General features: G+C 53.5%; 3 protein-coding genes across 5 annotated transcripts; 2 read left to right on the top strand and 1 right to left on the bottom strand.

Annotated features, from left to right (window-relative positions):
* Positions 1-48: 48 nt before the first annotated feature.
* Positions 49-4,479, top strand: POLR2J (RNA polymerase II subunit J). 2 transcript variants are annotated; one of them, XM_016198999.2, is made up of 4 exons: positions 49-166; positions 1,367-1,456; positions 3,086-3,260; positions 4,251-4,479. In XM_016198999.2, exons 1-4 carry the CDS (start codon positions 114-116, stop codon positions 4,284-4,286), a joined length of 354 nt encoding a protein of 117 aa, XP_016054485.1. In that variant the 5' UTR covers positions 49-113; the 3' UTR covers positions 4,287-4,479. The 2 variants fall into 2 exon arrangements, with proteins under 2 accessions (XP_016054485.1, XP_087671717.1); XM_087815591.1 differs by lacking the exon at positions 1,367-1,456.
* Positions 4,480-4,844: 365 nt separating this feature from the next.
* LRWD1 (leucine rich repeats and WD repeat domain containing 1) lies at positions 4,845-11,683 on the bottom strand. Of its 2 annotated transcripts, XM_016198997.2 has the most exons (15): positions 11,506-11,683; positions 10,813-11,047; positions 10,601-10,717; positions 10,020-10,160; positions 9,662-9,766; positions 9,274-9,396; positions 9,079-9,193; positions 8,771-8,880; positions 8,382-8,589; positions 7,801-7,873; positions 7,561-7,701; positions 5,748-5,839; positions 5,408-5,563; positions 5,212-5,324; positions 4,845-5,112 (listed from the first exon to the last, which is right to left on the bottom strand). In XM_016198997.2, exons 1-15 carry the CDS (start codon positions 11,583-11,585, stop codon positions 4,972-4,974), a joined length of 1,950 nt encoding a protein of 649 aa, XP_016054483.1. In that variant the 5' UTR covers positions 11,586-11,683; the 3' UTR covers positions 4,845-4,971. The 2 variants fall into 2 exon arrangements, with proteins under 2 accessions (XP_016054483.1, XP_016054484.2); XM_016198998.2 differs by lacking the exons at positions 4,845-5,112; positions 5,212-5,324 and having other exon boundaries at positions 5,332-5,651.
* A 140-nt stretch (positions 11,684-11,823) lies between these two features.
* Positions 11,824-18,989, top strand: ALKBH4 (alkB homolog 4, lysine demethylase). The gene is made up of 3 exons (XM_016198991.2): positions 11,824-11,951; positions 14,980-15,177; positions 18,087-18,989. Exons 1-3 carry the CDS (start codon positions 11,829-11,831, stop codon positions 18,672-18,674), a joined length of 909 nt encoding a protein of 302 aa, XP_016054477.1. The 5' UTR covers positions 11,824-11,828; the 3' UTR covers positions 18,675-18,989.
* Positions 18,990-19,447: the final 458 nt, after the last annotated feature.

Here is a 19,447-nt window from a genome sequence, read left to right as displayed (position 1 = left end):
CTTGGCGCCGCCGGCGACTCGGAAGCGGCCGCGCATCCGGAAGAGGAGGTGCTGAAGTGCTCTGGAGGCGGCGGCGGGGCTGCCGAGGCTCCGGAGGCGGCTGCGGCGCCAAGATGAACGCCCCTCCTGCCTTCGAGTCGTTTTTGTTGTTCGAAGGCGAGAAGAAGTAAGTGGAGCCGGCCGGGGCAGGCCGAGGGTCGCGGGCCCTCAACTCTGCGGCCAGCTCCTGCAGACTCTGGGGCCTGTCCTGACCTCCGGGGGTGGGCTTGGCGGGATTTGGGAAACAGCTTTTGCTTGAGCGTCCGCTCGCAAAGCGGTTCGCTCACGAGTCTGCCAAACTTGATGGTCCTGCGAGGCCGTGGGAGTCTCCCCTTTGCAGAGGAGGGCACAGGCTCAGAGGTTAAATTACTCCCCGGCACACGGGAAGTGGTGGGTCTGTTTTGGGGCCCAGACTTCCTGGCTCCAAAGTTTTTTTTCTCTGGGCTGTGGCAGCCTTCTCGCTCCTCTCCTGGCCCGCCCGCCACCGTTACCCTCCTTGCTGCAACCGGCGATGGTTCGTAAACTCATATCCGACCTCTGTCCGCCTGTGTAACACCTTCAGTGACTCCTCATTGCTTGTAGGGTGAAAGAAAACGTAGGCCCATTGTCAGACAGCTTGGGCTTGGCCCCAGCAGCCCCCACTTAAGGACTCTGTGTCTTTGGGCAAGTGACTCAATCTGCCTGAGGCCTGCTTTCCTGATCTGGAAAATGGGCTTATTACTGTGTTAAATCACAGTAAGTAAACCTAGGGGGAGAGTAAGTAATGCAATTTATGGAAAGTGCTTAGTCCAGGACTCAGCACCTAGAAGATCCTCTTAAACACTGGGTTTTCAAACTTCTCTTAGCCTGGTGTGCAGGGCTCTATGGTCTAGCCCTTGCTAGCTACTTCAGCCTCTCTTGAGAGCAGTTCTTACCTGGGGACCATTTTGCTTCCCAAGGGACTTTTGGCATCTCCTGCAAACATTTTTGGTTGTCATAAAGGGGGTTCTACTGGCACTTAGTGGGTAGAGGCCAGAAATACTGCTATCATCCGAAAATTACAGCTGGCCTTCTACCAAAAAGAATTATCTGGCCAAAAATGCCAGTAGTGCCAAGGCTGAGAAACTCCGCTTTCGGAAAAAGGTGCAATCCAGACAGAGTAGGCTAGGGTCCCACAGAATCAGGGCATAACTTGGGTCAGGGTTGTAGATACACTGCTGCTGAGACAGAGAGGTGTTTATAGGATGAAGCAATTGAGAAAGGCTTCCAGGAATAGGTGGGACCTGAGTCTGCCTTAAAGGGAGGAAGGGAGGCCCCGCCCCCATCTCTTGCCTCTGCCTCTTCCTAGGATCACCATTAACAAGGACACCAAGGTACCCAATGCCTGTTTGTTCACCATCAACAAAGAAGATCATACACTAGGAAACATTATTAAATCGTAAGTTCCAAGTCAAAAGCTCTCAGGGGCTATGTCTCCCCCCACCCCAGGGCTATGTTTAATGGGGCTCTTTGAGGCAAAGTATAAGTTCCAGAAGATATTTTTATTTGTTAATCCTCACCCGAGGATATTTTTCCATTGATTTTAGAGAGAGGGGGGGGAGGAAGAGAAACATTGATATGAGAGAGACATATCGATTGATTGCCTCCTGCACATGCCCTGACCAGGGCCAGGGATCAAATCTGCAACCCAGGCACATGACCTTGACCAGAAATCAAACCCAAGACACTAACCATGGAGCCACACCGGCCAGGGCCAGAAGATTTTCTTAAGTCTTTCTGAGCTGCATGAAGTCTTTCTGGTTGCTAGCTTTGGCAGTTCACTAATTCCAGTTGCCTTTTCTTCAAAATGACACTGACAGATATCCATCCACATAGCCGCATTTCTGCATTGGCACATTTATCTGACTAAAGTAAGTGAATATGCAGGAAGTCACAGAAAAGTAGGCCTACTTGTGGTTTTATGCTAATGAGCATGGAGTAGTATTCAGGGTTAACTCCCATCCGCCTTGCCCATTTGTGACAATGAATTCAGTGACACCTGGCATTCTGAGATGTGCCAGAGATTGTAACTGAGTAAAATAAAGGGAAGAGGTAAGAGAGGGGCTAAATGGTTATCCGGTGCCTCGGTGGGCATCTGATATTGTTTGGTTGGTGTTTGTTCACACCAGAGAAGTCCTGGCCAGGTAGGTGGTTAACAATGTGATTGATGCTCTGGCCCAGGGACTTACTTCACTGCTGAAAAGTACCATCAGTGCAGCAGGCCTTGCCCAGGTTTGTGTTTGAGACTGGGCTGAAGCCTTCCTGGCCTCCTAGTGTAAGTAGAGGGTGGCGTTGCCTATCTTTTGTTTGGATGACTCCCGCCCTGCACCAAGCCAGTTGGTGCACCCAGGCTCTTTTGGACCCGGCATGAGTCGGGTCCTCACTTATGCAAGGGCCCTCCCTCTAGGTGCTCACACAAGATTGAGCTGCTCTGGAGAAAACCCTGGTGTGCCCAGTAAATGACACTGGCTTCACCTCATAGAACAGGACCCATGGGGTGGACAGCAGCTGCCAACCTATGTTATCTAAAGAACTTCCATTTCCCTAACTGCTCAGAGCATGAGACCTTCTCCCCCTGTGCCTTCATTTGCTGTCTCAGATGCTTTTTGAGCTGGGAATGGGGCTTTTGTGTTCTGGTTTACTGAACATTGGCTGGATTTTTACTGCCTAGGGAGGCCTCTTTCAGGGCATTGCAGGGTCCCTGACTTCCCCTAAGGGAAGAGGTTGTTGGTAATCCTATTTACCAGCTAAGGTTCTTGATCCTCATAGATACAAGGCTGTGTGTGTGGGAGGAGTTCTCATATGGTATATCTTCTCCAAAGTATGTGTTTTACTTGTTTTTTGGGTGGGGAAAAAAAAACCAGAATCAAGAACAGGAACCACCTGGTGTCAGCTGCCAGCTGCATTTACTTATAGCCTCAAGCCAATGAGAAGACCCCTTGGCTAGAAGGCCTGGTAAGCTACAAGGGGCCAGAGCTCCAAGGGCACTAGGCTCAGCCTCCTCACACTGCTCATTCCTGTATCTCAGACAGCTGTTGAAGGACCCGCAGGTGCTGTTTGCTGGCTACAAAGTTCCTCACCCCTTGGAGCATAAGATCATCATCCGTGTACAGACCACACCAGACTACAGCCCCCAGGAGGCCTTCACCAATGCCATCACAGACCTCATTAGCGAACTCTCCCTGCTGGAAGAGCGATTCCGGGTGAGGAGCCAGCTGTGCGGGGGTGGGTTGGTATGGATGCCAACCTGTTTGTCCCAGAGATTTGGGTTCTCATGCCTACACCTAGGATGACCCCTGGGTGGTTCCCTCTCATTTGTTTGGGAGAAAGGGGCAGAGGTGATGACAGGGCAAGGACTTGTACCATAGCCTCCAGGAAGTGTGGATAAGGCTATAGAATTGAGGCCTGGGGCCTGCTGTTTGCAACCATGGGTGGGAACCTCACCTAGTGCGCCAGGGTCTCCTTGTACACTCTGGTCCCCATGGAAGCAAGGGGCCTACTACCCCTTTGTGCTGTTCCTTCAAGTCTGTTCTGTGGCTTCTGACTGCTCTGTGGTTTGTAAGGCCTGGCTGTGTCCAGGGTATTTGTCTGCCCTGGGTGAGGGCAGCTCATCCTAGGGTGTGTCACACTTGTTCAGGCAGGGAGCTTCAGTCGAGACAGTTTAGAGTGGGAAAGATCCAGTCTGCCAGATTTCAGTATATTATATACTCACCAGGAAGGACCTCTGCACCACTTGACTCCCACCCTAGGCAGCAAGATGTGTGCTACAGAGAAGTGATGGGGCAGGTGGGGTAGGCTCAGAGAGTCCTTAAGGTTGCTGGCTGCCAAGTTCCCTGGAGCTGTTTTTGTTTTTTAAAATACATCTTTATTGATTTCAGAGAGAGGAAGGGAGAGGGAGAGAGAGAGAGAGAGAGAGATAGAAACATCAGTGATGAGAGAGTCATTGATCGGCTGCAGCCTGCAACCCGGGCATGTGCCCTGACTGGGAATTGAACCCTGATCCGCTGAGCCATGCCCGGCTGGGCCCTGGAGCTGTTCAGGGCCTGGTTTACTGCTTCTCTTCTGTTCATGGCTGCACTCTGGAGCTGTGGAAGCAGTTTCCTGGCAATCTGTGATCAGGGATGCTAGGGCTGACTTTCCAACACCCTCACCTGGCTATTCCAGCTAAGTGTGCTGCCTCTCCTTTCCCTCAGGTGGCCATCAAAGACAAGCAAGAAGGAATTGAATAGTGGGCTGGAAGCAGTCTTGCTTGGCCAGTTCCTACCCTGCACTGGGCCCTTCTCCAGGCACCAAGTGGAAGAGAGCAGCTTCTTTCAGCCATGGGCCTCCTTGGAAATATCCCAGAGAGCCCTTCACCCCTGACACCAATGTGTCCTGTACATAGGTCCTGTTTAATCTTCCTAATAAAGTTTGGCAGGAAAAGACCCAGGTGTGACCTGAAGCAGAGGTGACTTCACAGCAAATGGATTGTCAGGCTCAGTGGAGGTAGATGACCTGTCTCATGGCTACTCTGGGGCCACCTGCAGAGTGAGCTGGCCCAGAAATCCAGATTTCTGTCTGAGATGTGGCAGAAACAAATGCATTCTGAACCATCTGGGAATCGGGGGGTGGGGGTGGGGGGGGTGGGGGGGGGTGGAGCGGCTGCAGGGAAGGCAGTCTTGAGCGGAAGGGAACTGCTCAAACCCATGAACTTACATGAGTCTCTACGTAGAAGCCCCAGTTGCCAGGTCAGCCTGTCTTACTCAAAGTAGCAACACCAGAGGGACCCACAAACAGCTCTCCCAGGATTCTCTTACATAGTAGTTTAATAAAAATACTCATTCATAGAAAGATCCCCATCATTAGCCCAAAAGTCAAATAAGTTAAATTGTATCCGTGGTACTTTGCAGTAGGGGCAGGAGCTCCTGCTGAAAGCTAGTATCTCTTCCAGATGGCTACAATGTTGGAATCTGTCAAAGCGGTGAGGTAGGTAAAGGTGGGATTCGCCACCACCGTGTTCACCATGGTCTTGGTCACCGTCTGGCTGAGGGCCCGGGGTTGGGGCCACTTAAGGACCTGGTAGGAACAGAGACAGGGGCTTGGCTCCTTCCTAGATAGCAGGCCCCTTGGCTGCACCAGTCCCCAGCAGCGGGGAGAGGAGTGAGCTGTGCATACCTGTGTGGGGGCTTGTGGGGTTGCCGTTAGTGGAGGCTGCTGCGTCAGAATGTGCCTGACATCGTAGATCCACACGCTGCCCTCCTCATCCCCACAGAGCACAATGCCCTCATCTACCAGGACACAGAGATTGGAACTAAGGTGGAGCAGAGCTTCAGGGGGTGGAAGGCAGGATGGGGTATGTGGGTGGGCTCACCAGGACAGGTGCTGAGTGAGAAGTAGGCCAACTCGGTGGATGACCACTGCAGCCGAGCCAAGACCACCACTGCCACTGTGGACTGGCTGCCCCGGCCCACCCACGTCTGGCTCCAGCTCCACAGGCAGATGATGCCCAGGCCATTCCCTTTGGAGGCTGTGAGGAGGAATGGAGAACTGTGCCTGGGGGGCCCTCTCCCAGCATCTCTTGTTCCACAGTGGGGACCCCTCAGAAGTTCTCAGGCCTAGACCGCAACCCAGGGAGAAGCAACCCATGAAGGCCTTACCAGAGCCCTATCTGGGTCCCAGGAGGCAGACTCTCCAGAGCAGGGCTCACTCACCCACGACATCCTCATTCACAAATGCCAGCCCGTCCACTCTCTGGCCAGATGTCTCAGAGCCCTCAGAGAAGATGAACTCCACTTCACATACCCTGTGGGGCCACAGGAGATGCTGGTCAACTATTCCTTGCATATACAGTTTCTCATTATGCAATGAGAACCATACATTGGGCCCTGCCCTGTGTGGAGATCAGAAGATGCAACCAAGAATATCTGTTCTGGGCCCTGGAGGGGTTAAGCTTCATCCTGGAAGTGGGAGCCAGCACCTGAGTATACGGAGTCACAGGTGGTGGGAACTCAGAAGCATGAGGGGCTGGTTCTTCCAGGATGGGGGATGGTGTGACCAGGGAGGGTTCTGGAGAGAGGCAACGCCTCTGGGACTGAGATGAGCAGGAGGGAGGCATTTCCAGCTGAGTGCTGGGGGTCTGGGAAGGGAGAGACTGCGGAAGAGTTTTTGTAACCCTGAGGACAGTGGGAAGAGTTTTTGTAACCCTGAGGACAGTGGGGAGTGGCTGCTGAATGTTTCTGAGTGTGTATGTGGTCACACTGCTTGGAAAGGCCACCAGTGGCTGCCTAGACTCCTGGAGGGGACACCTGGAAGTAAGAAAGGCAACCATACACCAACTGTGAGGAACAGACACATCTACAATGTGGGAAAGAAATGCCACAGGACTTGAGGACCAGGGAGATGTGAGTGAGCAGGGAAGGAGAAGAGGCAGGCCTGGGGCTTGACTCCAGGTGTGGCACAGGGCCACCGCCAATACTTGGCTGAACAACTGCCGCAGGGTGCCAAGGCTTCCACTACTTCCCTCCATGTAGCAGCTACTTCACTCCTACCACCCAACCCTAAAATTCTTTCCAGGCTATTCACTGCACTTAAGGTAAAACTCAGAATCTTACCATGGCCAACAAAGCCAGTGTACCCTGGCCTGAGCAACCTTGCCACCGTATCTTGTACCATTTCCTGTTTTTCCAAGCCAGCTCTCCCTACCACTAGCCCTTTTCACATGCTGTTCCTCCTGTGTACACATTTTCCCTCCTCCTACCTACCTCTCTCACAGGGCTTATGTGGAGAGCACGAGTCTAAGAACTTATCCATCTGCCACTGGTCGCCTCTTCAGAGTCCCCTTGGACTTCCTATTCCCCTCAAAGCACCTGATTCTCTTTCCTTCATTGCTGACATCATACTTTGGGCAGGGCTGGTTGCCAGGCTGGGTAGACACTTGGGTCCATGGAGTTTTACTTGGCCACCTTTGTTTAATGCGTCTCCCCTACTAGGCTTGTGGGCCCCAAGAGGACTGGGACTCTGCTGAGCACTGTCTTGGGCCTTCCAGGTGGCATGGATGAGCCACAAGCTTCAACCTGGCCCATCTCGGACCTCGTCCCTGCCCAGACACCATCCTCCTTGTCCTCCACTAGCCCTGGGGTGCAAGTTACTGTCCCAGCTTCACAGATGAGGAAATTATGCTATGACAAGAAGGTCACATTGCTGGTAAGTGGCAGGACATGGGCCATAGTGAAGCCCCACGTTGAAGGTGAAGAGATCACAGCCCAGAGAGGGAGCTGAACCCAAGTCTCATAGCCAACCACTAGGGAAGGAATGCATCACAGGGACCTTTACTTAAGAGATTAGCATAAGGTGGGGACAGGCCAGCTCTGTGAAGAGGACCATGAAAATAGCCTCTCTGGATGCCCAGGGCAGCATGCATGGTTTGGGCACCATCTCTGGCAGATGTGCCTGGGGTCAGACATCTGGACTGGCAGCTGCCCCAGCTCTGAGGCTTGGCTTTCAAGGCATCCCCATCTGCCTCACCTTCTCTTTTGAGGCTGGTCCAGCCGCACATCCCAGCAGCAGCAGCCGCCCTCACAGCCAGCTAGCAGATAGGCATCTGGGCAGGAGGCCACGGGGCAGAGGCGCAGGGGGGTGGAGGTGGTATCAAGTGTGAGCAGCTGGCTGCCAGCAGGGGAGAGGAAGAGCATGAGGCCATGGACCCAGGTGTCTGCCCAGACTGACAGCCAACCCTCCTCACACCAGCCCTGCCCTAATCATCACCTGGCCTGGAATGTGTAATCTTTGTCAGGAACCCCAATGTCCCAGAGGATGATCCGCTTGTCATAGGAGGCCGCTGAGGAGGGGACGGGAAGGGGAGAGGTGGCTCTGAGGAGGCCCAGCTTCCTCCTGCAGGCTGCATCCAAGGCTGAGACCATGGTTCCAATGCCTGCCCCTCTGAAGCAGGGAGGGCGGGCCAGGGCCTACAAGCCCTATCTTATTCTAACCTAACGTGTGCCACACCAGGCAGCCATCTTTTGTAGGCCTCTGCTCACACATCACCCTCACCGGGCTCACCGCAACCGAAGGGCCAGGAGTATCCCCCGAGGTCATAGACAGAGTGGCCCAGATTGTCAGAAAGCTCCAAGGCCAGAGAACAGGTTGGGGAAAAAGCCAGGATCCGAAGCCCAATCAGTTGTCCACAAAGCCACATTGCTTCTATCATGGCCGGAGCCAACCATGGCAGCCTGGGGTGAGACTGTCAGCCACAGGAGTCCCCTACCATTCCAGGGAGGGAGCACTGAGGCATCAGGCTGCAGGACAGGGGTGCTGGGGGAGCCCTGGATGTGGGGAGAGGGTCTTACTGAAGAGGTGGGTCTCGTGGGTGGGGCTGAAGCAGAGAGTGGCGATGGCCTTCTTGTGGGCCCGGATAACTCCGCAGCAGAACCCAGCGCGCACGTGCAGCAGCCGGACCTGGCCCCGCAGGCCTGCAGCTGCCAGCACACTCCAGCGCTTCTTGTGGCCTGCCTGTGTGACCACTGTCAGGGCTGTCCAGGCCACTGAGAAGAATTCCTGGGGGTGGGAGCGTGTGGAGCAGTCACCAAGGGGCAGAGGTACATGTGTGCACATGCATGCAGGATCAAATCTGGGAAACTGAGGCCCAGCATCAAAGGAAAAGGTCACCTGGTGAGCAGGTGACACTCCTGCCCCCAGGGCTCTGCCCACTGCCCTACAGGAGGGCCCTGGCACTCACCTCGCCAGGTGCCTTGTACTTGTGCAGTACAATGCCCGTCTGGCAGTCTATCACACACACAGCCTCTCCGCCGCACGTGGCCACAGACTGGGATGCGGCCCCTGTATGCCCTGTTTTGAGGGGTCATCCTAGTAAAAACATATTCTGTAAAGTTTCCCCCTGCAGTTCCCTCCTCCGGGCTTTGATGACATTTTTTTAAGCTCTCTGTCTCTCCTGATTCCCCCATGACCCAGGCAGCCACACTCCAGGTGGCATTCCCAGGCCCCCCCACCTGTGGCCCTTGCCCTGCTTGCCCACCAAGGATGTACCCTCCTCCCAGGCCGGCTCAAAGGCGCAGGCCCAGAGCTGGGTGTTCAGGTCCTCAGGGCTGTTGTTCTTGCTGTGGCACTGCAGGAAGTACAGGGGCTCCAGCTTCAGGGCAGGCTGTGGGGGCAGAAGGGGGTTATAGCTGCCCTAACCCTTGCTCCCACCCTCATACTCCCTGCCACCTTGCTATAGCTTACCTGGCCACCATCAGAACCCATGGGGCGTCCCTCCACCTGGGCCAATGGGGAAGTGCACACCCGCTTGTTGGGAGAGAGGTTGAGTGGCATATCCTCTGGCCGTTTCCAGGCCACTGGCCTGGCCTGTGTGTGGGAAGGAGTGGCTGAGAGCCTAGTGACCATGGGCCCATCCACCCAGGGCTTCTTTCTTCCCTATCACAGGCTAGACCGCATCCTTCCATGAGTGTAGGAAGTAAGGAGTGGCCCAGGGTCAGAGGGAATTAGCTTGGGCACTGGAGGCTGTCTCCTGGGCTCATTTCTAGGACGCCCGCTTCCCTGCAGCCTCCCTATGTAGGAAGGGCCAACACAGGCCCTCAGAGCCCTGGGAGCCACACAGAACCACACTTACCCTGAGCCCCTGGACAACTGTGGCTTTTGGGGACTTCTCCAGGATGTCTGCCTCATGCACCTGGGTCCCACCTGAGGCCACCAGCTCCTCAGATATCATCCGTACCTGGGTGGGGCCAGGCCATCAAGAAGCTGGACATAGTCCTGGGGCCCCACAGTCCCTCCTCAGACACCCAGTCAGAGGGGAGCTTGTGCTTCCCGAGTTGGGAAAGGGCCTTTTCAGCCAATGGTGGTGCCTTTCCTGACCCGCCCACTCCCCACAGAACCTTATGGCCAAAGACCTCCAGGGCAGCTAAGGGCATGGGAGCCAGCAAGGAGCTGGGAAAACAGACTCTCAGTACAGTAGGGTGAGGACATACCCGCCACTGGGTGAACTCGCTGAGGGACTCAGGCCCATAGCGGACATCCCTGACGGCAGATCTCACGAAGTCCGCCTGGGCCTTCTCAGCCTCCTCCTCAGGGCTCAGTGAGGCCATGAACTTCTCCCAGTGAGCTGTGACCTGATACAAGAGGGACCAGATCCAGGCCCCAGCCCACCCTTGGCCCCTCCATGGCCCCTCTGCCTCCAGGGCCACAGGTATCTCAACCTCACTGACTCCTAGAAGCCTCCCTAAATCACAGCTTTCTTAGCTGCACGTTGCACAAATCTAAGCAACACATAGCCCCAGAAGAGAGAGAGTGGTCTGTTCAAGATAAAGTTACTGTGAAAATGTCTTAGCCTCCCCTGCCGGACCCGGCCCTGCACACCAGGAGGGAAGGACACCCCAGGACGAGAGGCCAAGCACCACAACTAGGCTCAGAGCAACATGTCAGGCTAGGAGCTCAGGGATAAGAGCCTCTGTAATCTCCCTGAGTGTCCTCCAAATGTCTAAGCCTGTTGCTCAATCCTCAAGGCTCCTGACTGTTCCCAAGCCCCAGGGACACCTCTCAGGCCCCTTACTCTGCTGGTCAGCTCCCGGTTCAGGTTCTCCACCTGAGAGGAAGTGGAGGAAGCATCTTTGCCATTGACTTTACGCAGCTTGGGCAGGAGAAAGGAGACTTTCAGGCTGTCGCTGACCTGGGGAATGAGGGAAGAATGGCTTGGGGGCTGCTGAGTCAGAGCCCAACAGATTGCTGGGCCCAGGCCTGGGGCCTCTGGATAAACCCACTTACTGTCAGGAAGGGGTTGCCCTCCAGACTGAGCTCCTCCAGCTGTGGGAACTGGCCTAAGGTAGTGACGTCCCCCAGCTGGTTGTTGGCACAGCGGAGGATGCGCAGGTGGGACAGGCCCAGGTTGGCAGGCAGCACCTCCAGTTGGTTGTTAGAGAGGTCCAGCTCCTGCAGCTGCTTCAGACGGCTCAGGAGCTTGGGGTCCAAGTGCTCTGAGAGTAGCTTCAGTCCTGACAGGCTGGGGTGAGGGACAGACAGGGGCTACTCAGAGGGCAGGCAGGCCTCCAGCCCCACACCTAAGGCAGCCCAGGGTGCCTCCGAAGGCTTTTCACCTGGCATTTCTTGTGCATGCACAGCCTCTCCCTAACACCCTATTTTAAAAAATCTTGTAACTACTTTAAAACTCGGAGCAGCTGGCCCCCTCCAAGATGCTTTTCCTGAGCCTCTGGAGGGGGCTCCTGTTTCCCCCAGGCCCTCTGTAATTAACAGGTTGCTCAATTCTCTTTCGGCACGACTGTTCTCAGCAGCCGAGGCCCTCTTCAGGGGTGAGGCCACCTGGGGCCCATCTCTTGATGAGAGAATGGCGTTTGGCCCGAGTGATTAGAGACTCCACCCAACCAACCCGGCGATAACGGGGCCTGGCAAGGGTCCCGGCCCCGCATCCGAACCCCCCGTCGCCCCCGGCCCGCCTCTTACTCCAGGCTCCGGATTCTCCCCAGCCGGTCGCTCTTGGGTCGCCCCCGCTCCATCAGCAGCCGCGCGGAGAGGGGGCCCATGGCGAGGAGGCGCAGCCCGCGCTGGCTGTATCGGCAGAACCAGCGTTTGGTGGAGCCCAGGACTCCCGGAGTCGGTTGCAGGCGCCGGCGGCCGGCGGAGCCCAGGAGGTGGCGCCGCGCTAGTCCCTCGCCGGCAATGACCGGAAGGAAGCGGCCCCGCGGGCCTCGTGCTCCGTAGGAGGACTACAAGTCCCAGCGGTCCCTGCGGCCCCGCGCCTGCGCGCTGGCCTCCAGGACGCAGCGATGGCGGCTGCAGTGGTGGCGGCCCCGGAGGTAGTTCGGGAATGTGGCTGTAAGGGCATCCGGACCTGTCTGATCTGCGAGCGGCAGCGGGGAGGTGACCCACCCTGGCAGCACTCCCCACAGGTAAGGACTGGGAGAGGAGGCGCGCCCACACTTTATTCTTCATATGTGGAAACTGAGGCCCAGACTGACCATGAGTACGGTCCTGGATCAAACCATGTTAGGGGCCCTCGCGGTGAGACGTTACAGGGGTGAGGAGATGCGGGCTTTGAGGAGTGGGCTTGGAGTGGCGAAGGGATTGGGACGTGGGTGCAGTCTGACAACAGCTCACCCCTGGGGCCTGCGGGAAGTCTGACGTCAAACCTCCACGTACCCCGCCCCCCGGAGGCCTGGGAGTTTCACGGGCCTGTAGGGAGAAGATATGGAAAGAGTAGAGGTTGCCCAAAACCAGGGCAAAAGTGCCCAGAGGCCTTGGATGGAAATGAGCAAGGAGGAAATTAATGCCAATTAATTAACGAAAAACGACTCAGCTTTTGACCTGGGCCTGGAAGTATTTAGTTGGTTGGAAGGGCGTCCAGCTGAGGAAACTGCTTGAGTCTAGGCCTGGGGTAGAGGCGTGTGCTTGGAAGGTGGTTGATGCATCAGGTGAGGGACATGAGTTCCGTGCGCCTGACCACAGGTATGGACACTGGGTAGGCTGGACTTGACCTGGGGGCCATGGAGAGCTCCTGAAGGATTTTAAAGGAAATTACATGTGAATTTTAGAACAATCCTGGGAGCTGATACGAAAATATTAAGGCTGGAACGCCAGTGAAGAAACTGCAGCGTCATTGATAAAAGTGTGGAACATCCTGTGGAAAACAGTATGAACGTTTCTCAGAAAATTAAAAGTAGAATTACCATATGATCCAACAATTCTGGGGATATACCCACAAGAATTGAAAGCAGGATGTCAAAGAAATATTTGCACACCCATGGTGGAAGCGTTAAGTGTCCATTGATGGATAAATGGATAAACAAAAAGCAATACATACAATAGAATATTATTAAGCCTCAAAAAGGAAGGAAATTCTGATATATGCTACAACATGGATGAACCTCGAAAACTTAAGCTAAGTGAAATAAGCCAGCCACAAAAGGACAAACGCTATGATTCCACTTATATACCTAGTCAAAATCATAAAGACAGGATGTAGAACTGTGGTAGCTAGGTGCTGGGGGAAGGGAAAAGGGGAGTTATTTAATGGGTATGCGGTTTTTGTTTTGCAAGGTGAAAATGTTCTGGAGATTGGTTGCAAAACAGTGAATGTACTTAACACACTGAACTATATACTGAAAAAACTATTAAACATGGTAAATTTTATGTTATATGTATTTTACCACAAAAACTTTTTTAAAAAAGCACCAAAAGTCTAAACTGTGGCTGTGGGTGTGAAGACACAGGACACTCCGGGGGTAGCACCTTCCCAACCTCATGGCTGAGGGATGAGCAAGATGTCCAGGATGACTCCCACTTTTAATATGTACCATGTGAGGTGCCAGAGATAGAGGACATGGTGGTTCAGAGATTGGGGGGGAGGGGGTAGCAATGCCTATGGAACATAAAGGGGGAGGAAGTGAATTAATTGGTTAGGGAGTGTTCTGGCCACCATGGCCAGAAAAATATACCTATGGAACTAACAGTAAAGGTAGAACAAGATACCTATTGTATAGGACAAGGCCCGACAAGCTAGCCCAATAATTACGGCCGCCCCCGCCCCCCGAGTTCCTATAGAAAGAACGAACCAGTCACACTCCGGCCAAGCATAACCCCATTACTCATTGTAAAACATTGTGTTTAAATCGTCCCTTTTGTGTTGCTAAAGGTCCCCCCTTGTTTCCTGTAACAAAAGCTGACAACCTAACAAATTCTTGGAAACCCCTTTACCACAGTGCCTTTGTGGTTACTGAGTATGAAATGAGGGAAGAACTAAGGGTCAGGGTTGTAGTTCAGCTCTTACATGGGTGAGACACTGCAACTGTAGCCGCTGGCCAGCTAATAAAGGCTCCAAAATTCAAACACAAACTCTGGTGGTCATCTGTCACGGGTCACCCCAGAACAGGGAGGACGTCAGACTGCCACGTAGATCTGACAAAGTCATCGTCAACCCATTTGGGAGCTCCAGAGCAAAGACTGCCTGTTAGAGGAATCCCATGTTGAGCAGAAATGGCCAGGTCCAAGCTGGGTCACTGGCTGGGAGCTGCCTAGGACGAAGATAGCCTCAGTTCAAAATCTGAGGCAGATCCCAGAGGCATTACGGCAGGAGGTTGTCAGCCCAGCTTTGTTCTTGATCACTGGCAAGTTCTGTTCTTTTTTGAAGGGAAATTCAAGCAGTGCTTCTGGCTGCCACAAAAGAGGGCACAGCGTAGAGCCATCCCCACCTGGGCTGGAGAGGGCTTCTCTCTTCTGGCCTTCCAGCATGTGCTGCTCACCCCCAGGATAGCCCCAGGGCTTTAGCTTTAGGGGTAGCCTATTTCTCAAACTTCTGGTCTGGTCTGGATCCTTTTACACCATCTTTTTTAATTCTCACAAGGCTGAGGACAGAAGATACCTTACAGTGATACAGAAACTGGATTTGCAGGCTGTTCCCTAGCTGTGCAGCCTTGGGCTAGTTCCTTAACTTTGCTGTGCCCTGTTCACCTCATCTATAAAATTGAGAATAAAAAATGGTTATGCAGATACTCTTTTATGGATGAGGAAAGTGAGAGGGTCCTTCCCAGGAGGCAGCCCCACGCAGGGGTTTGGCCTCCATCTAGACCAGGGGTGGGGAACCTTTTTTCTGCCAAGGGCCATTTGGATATTTATAACATCATCCGTGGGCTATACAAAATTTAAAATTAGCTTATACAAAACTTAAAAATTAGCTATGAAAAAAGCATGTAGCTTTATTGAATTTCAAGTCCTGCCTGTATTTGCCTTGTCAGGACCAGACCAAGTGATTTGGTGGCTGTATATGGCCCAAGGGCTGGACGTTCCCTACGCCTGCTCTAAACTCTAAGCTGCCTTCCAAAGTGGCATGAGGGAGGGTGACCCACTGGCAGGGGCTGCTCCTAAGACAGCCTCTGGAGGGCAGGCTCCAATGGCTCTAGGAACCCTGTCTTTCTTTTACAGAAAACACATCGTTTCATTTACTACTCGGACACTGGCTGGGCTGTGGGGGCCGAGGATTCTGACTTTGAAGGCTGGGCCTTCCCCTTCCCTGGTGTGACACTGATAGAGGACTTTGTGACCCGAGAAGAAGAAGCTGAGATGGTACAGCTGATGGACCGTGAGCCTTGGAAACTCTCACAGTCTGGACGGAGGAAGCAGGTAGGCTGGCCCAGAGCTAGGGGGAAGGGTCGGCCTGTCAAAGAGGACAGTCGCTTTGCTGGGCCCCTTTGCTCACCTCCTGCTCAGCACCCTCCTATTAAGCCATACCAGGGGTATGCTGGTGAGCCAGGACTCTAAGACAAATGGCCCCTCAGCACTTCCTGCTCTCACCCAGGTGGGCTAGTGCTGGTGACTGTCAGTGAGGGTTCCTTGAAGGATACCAGTTGCTTTCCCGTCTCTAAGTTTTGTCTCCACCAGTTTCACGTATTTTCAGGCCTCCAGGTCCCAGACCTCTCTGTCCGGGATCACAGCCCTGTTTTCCCTCAGTCCCGCTCCTCTCTGTGTAGGTCACTCCTCTTGTTCCTTATCTCCAGCAATTCTTGTCCCCACCAGAACCTGTGAGCCATCCATCCCGCCTTTTCACTTTCTCTCCCTCTCCCTTCGTCTTTCCTTACCCTGTACCTACAGCCAGTTACTATAGTTACTTCCTTGGGTGCCCCTTCAACCCTTTGCCGTTTGCCTCATCATACTTTTTCTGCTCAACCTCAGCCCTGGTCAAATTCCAGCTTCCCTCTCCCTCGTACCCACATATGCTGTCAGGTCTCCCTGGCTCTGGGCCCTTCCTGCTTCTGCAGTCCTACCTACCTCCCCCAGGCCATCGCTTTGCTGCTGTTCTTCCAAACCTCTTTTCCCCTCCGTTGATGACCTTGCCTCTCGGTGAAAACAGATGTATTTGCACACCTGCCTGTCATGAGTGGGTGTGTTTCTCTTCTCACTTGTGCCCAGGGGTTCTCCAAGCCCCCTTCCAGCTATGTGCTGGTCCCTTCTACTCAGAAGCCCTTGTCCAGCATTGCTCCCTTCTCTCCCCAAGATGAATTTTGCCTCAACTGGATTTTTTCCACCAGCTCCCAGTAAGCTCCATTTCTCTTGTCTCTGCAACAGAATTCCTCAAGAGTTGTTTATTCTCACCGTTTTCAATTCCTCTCCTCCCATTCCTTCTTAACCCACTCAAAACTGCTTTCCTTACTGACCTCTGTGTCCTAAACCCAGCGGTGGGTTCTCAGGCTCAGTCCTTGGGCCTCTTCTCTTCCTGTTCCAGACACCCCTTTGCTGATCTTAGTGAGTCACGCCCCTACACACCTTCGCTGTGTTTTGGACTCCCCTGTTCATATCTTCAGCCCAGGCTTCTATTTGTCAAACCCTAAACTGAGCTTTGGCTGTTTACCCATACAAGCGCCCCCTTGCAGTATCCCCATCAGAGAAAATTCCATCTTCCACCTGCACAGGCTGGAAACATGTATCTCTGCAGGTTTCTCTCTCATTTTAATTCCTGTCAGTTCTTTCTTCCTTCAAAACCTATCTGAATCTGAGAAAACCCTCCCCGCCACTGCCACCACATGCATCCCAGCCCCCAGTTCTCTCCCTGGGATTCCTTCAGGGGCTTCCTGGGGCAGCCCTAGCCCCTCTTCAGTCAGTTTTCAATAGAGAGGAAAGTGATTCCAGTGAGGCCTCTATAGATCCTGTCACTGCTGTGTTAGATCCTGTCATTGCTGTTTCAAACCCTCAGGCTTCCCATCTCAACTTAAACACAAAGTCCTTACAATGCCCTGGAAGGCGCTGCACCAGCCCAGTTGGCCCAACCTCTGTTTACACTGCTGCTCTCTGGTATCCTGCACCCAGTCACTCCAGCCCCCTCAGTGTTCCTTAAAAGCTCCAGCTTCTCATCCCTTGTCCACTGCACTCCCACATCAGGTTTTCTGCCAGTCACTCCTAGCACTGCCTTGCAGGAACCACTCACCTAGGCAGTCTAAGTTGCCAAACCTGGAAGGAAGAGCTCCACCAGATGGAGCCACCCTCCACTAGAGGGGACCAGAGAGGGCAGGAGTCAGCAAGTAAATGCTCCCCTCTTTCATACCTCAGGCCAAAAATCTGAGGCATATTCTAGACAGCTCCTCCCTATTTTGTTTTGTTTTTAGATAGAAGCCACATACCATAAAACTCATCCATTTAAAATGTACAGTTCAGTGGGTTTGTTTTTAGTATGGTCATAGTCTTTTAGTTCTGGAACATTTTTATCACCCCAAAGGAAACCAGTACTCATTAGCAGCCCCTCCCTGTTCCCCTGTCCCCTGACAACCACTAATCTACTTTTTCTGTCTCTGTGGATTTGGCTATTCTGGTCATTTCATGTAAATGGGATTATACAATATGTGACCCTTTGTGTCTGGTGTGTTTCACTTAGTTTAATGCTTTCAGGGTTCATCACTTTGCAGCATGTATCAGTGCTTTACTGCTTTTTATGACTGAATTATATTCCTTTGTATGGATATGCCACCATTTGTCCACTCATCCGCTGGTAAACATTTGGGTTGTTTCCACTTTTTGGCCATTGTGAATAGTGCTGCTGTGAACATTTGTGTGCTAGTTTCTGTGTGGACTTGCTTTCATTTCTCTTAGGTATATACAGAACTGCTGGGTCACATGATAACTGTTCTCCCTCGTGGTTCTGAACCCCAGCTGTGCCCAGTGTTCCCATCTTGACAGGCCTTCCCTCCCTCGCTGCTCATTCTTCCCAGATCCCAACTTCTTGGCATCACATCCTGGATACTCTCCCTGCACGTGGGTCTTTTGTCTCTAGCTATGCTTTCTGGGGTACCTCGGTTAAGACATCTCCCAAAACCTTGTATCCCCCTTCCCTGCATTATTGTTTCCTTAGTGTTTACAGCCATCTGAAGTTTGCTGTTTATTTATATCTCTGTGGTGTTGGCCTCTTCCTGCTGGAATGTCAGACCCATGAAGCCAGAAATTTTTTTCTTGGTCACTGTGATTGAATTCTTTAGACCTCGCGTGTGAGAGCATTTCTGTAAGCTCAGACCCTTCTCCACTTCCTTTATGTCCTCATCCTTCAGGACTATGGCCCCAAAGTCAACTTTCGGAAACAAAAGCTCAAGACCACTGGCTTCCAAGGCCTCCCCAGCTTTAGCCGGGAGGTAGTGCGGAGAATGGGCCTGTACCCCATCCTGGAGGACTTCCGGCCCGTGGAGCAGTGTAACCTGGACTACTGCCCGGAGCGGGGCTCAGCCATCGATCCCCACTTGGACGACACCTGGCTGTGGGGGGAGCGGCTGGTGAGCCTTAACCTCCTGTCCCCTACTGTGCTGTCCATGTCCCGGGAAGCGCCTGGCAGCTTACTGCTCTGCCTGGCCCCATCTGGCTTCCCAGAAGCCTTGGTGGAAGGTGTGATGGCCCCCAGCAGGTCCGTCCTGTGCCAGGAGGTAGAAGTGGCTGTCCCCTTACCCCGCCGCTCTCTGCTTGTGCTCACTGGAGCTGCACGGCACCAGTGGAAGCATGCCATCCACCGCAGACACATCGAGGCCCGCCGTGTGTGTGCCACCTTCAGGGAACTGTCGGCTGAGTTCTGTCCTGGTGGGAGGCAGCAAGAACTCGGGGAGGAGCTCCTGCAACTCTCTCTGTCCTTTCAGGGGAGACCCATGTGAGCCGCATCCCTGGGGACAGGAGCTGGCACTGGGCCTGGCCTGGGGTGCTGGCTCCAGAGTTGACCCTTTGCCAGTATTGAAGTGGGGAGCCCAGCACAAGGGTCTTTCTTCCCAGCTCATTAGGTTTTCAGAGAAGACTGCTGACACCCTGATGCCATGGTAGTGCGAGCCCTGCCGGGAACTGGTTTTGATGGGGGAATGTGCCTGAGCTCAGTCCCCTTTGAGCTGCACTGTGGCCACTTGTTTGGGTTAGTTTGTCACAGTTTGAAGGAAGTGACATAATATGAGTTTAAAAAACGTTGGCATCACTTAAAACCATTTTCTCCTTTATCTGTCTCTCTCAACAAGGTTTCCCAGTGCCCCATCATGCAGTCCCTCCATTTGGGTAGCGTGTCGGATCGGGAATGGAATTGGTCAAAGATTTGAGTTTATTAGTGTTTGAGATTTCAGAGCTGGTGACACCTTCTGAGCCCAACCTTGGGGTGCAGGATGCAGTGAGCACAAAGTATCCTGAGAGTTTGGTATACACATAGCCCACCCTACCCCTGCCCCACATAATGGTGTTAAAAAGTAGAGGGAAATTCTCTTCAGCTCCCAGCATAGCATATGGTGGTTCACTGGTTGGTGCTGGCTTGTGTGTGGTGCTCACCTGGATGGGTGGCTGCCCCAGTGCACCTGTGGCCAGGTGTGTAGGCCATGGAGGTGGAGGGAGATGGCATTGTTCCCTAGGCCTCTGTCCTGCTGCTTATATGACAAAATACACTCGGCTCACC

This window comes from Miniopterus natalensis, chromosome 3, assembly GCF_054644295.1.
Source record: "Miniopterus natalensis isolate mMinNat1 chromosome 3, mMinNat1.hap1, whole genome shotgun sequence".
Taxonomy (NCBI): Eukaryota; Metazoa; Chordata; class Mammalia; order Chiroptera; family Miniopteridae; genus Miniopterus; species Miniopterus natalensis.
Note: the sequence above shows the minus strand (reverse complement) of the source record. Positions and strands in the feature narration are given on the sequence as shown.

Coding starts and splice junctions, on each gene's coding strand:
- POLR2J (XM_016198999.2), top strand. CDS start 114: ATGAACGCCCCTCCTGCCTTCGAGTCGTTTTTGTTGTTCGAAGGCGAG. Junction 1,457..3,085: donor CTAGGAAACATTATTAAATC/GTAAGTTCCAAG, acceptor CCTGTATCTCAG/ACAGCTGTTGAAGGACCCGC. Junction 3,261..4,250: donor TGCTGGAAGAGCGATTCCGG/GTGAGGAGCCAG, acceptor CCTTTCCCTCAG/GTGGCCATCAAAGACAAGCA.
- LRWD1 (XM_016198997.2), bottom strand. CDS start 11,585: ATGGGCCCCCTCTCCGCGCGGCTGCTGATGGAGCGGGGGCGACCCAAG. Junction 8,881..9,078: donor TGAGCCGGCCTGGGAGGAGG/GTACATCCTTGG, acceptor CCCTCAAAACAG/GGCATACAGGGGCCGCATCC. Junction 7,874..8,381: donor CCACGAGACCCACCTCTTCA/GTAAGACCCTCT, acceptor TCCCCTCCTCAG/CGGCCTCCTATGACAAGCGG.
- ALKBH4 (XM_016198991.2), top strand. CDS start 11,829: ATGGCGGCTGCAGTGGTGGCGGCCCCGGAGGTAGTTCGGGAATGTGGC. Junction 11,952..14,979: donor CCTGGCAGCACTCCCCACAG/GTAAGGACTGGG, acceptor TTTCTTTTACAG/AAAACACATCGTTTCATTTA. Junction 15,178..18,086: donor AGTCTGGACGGAGGAAGCAG/GTAGGCTGGCCC, acceptor CTCATCCTTCAG/GACTATGGCCCCAAAGTCAA.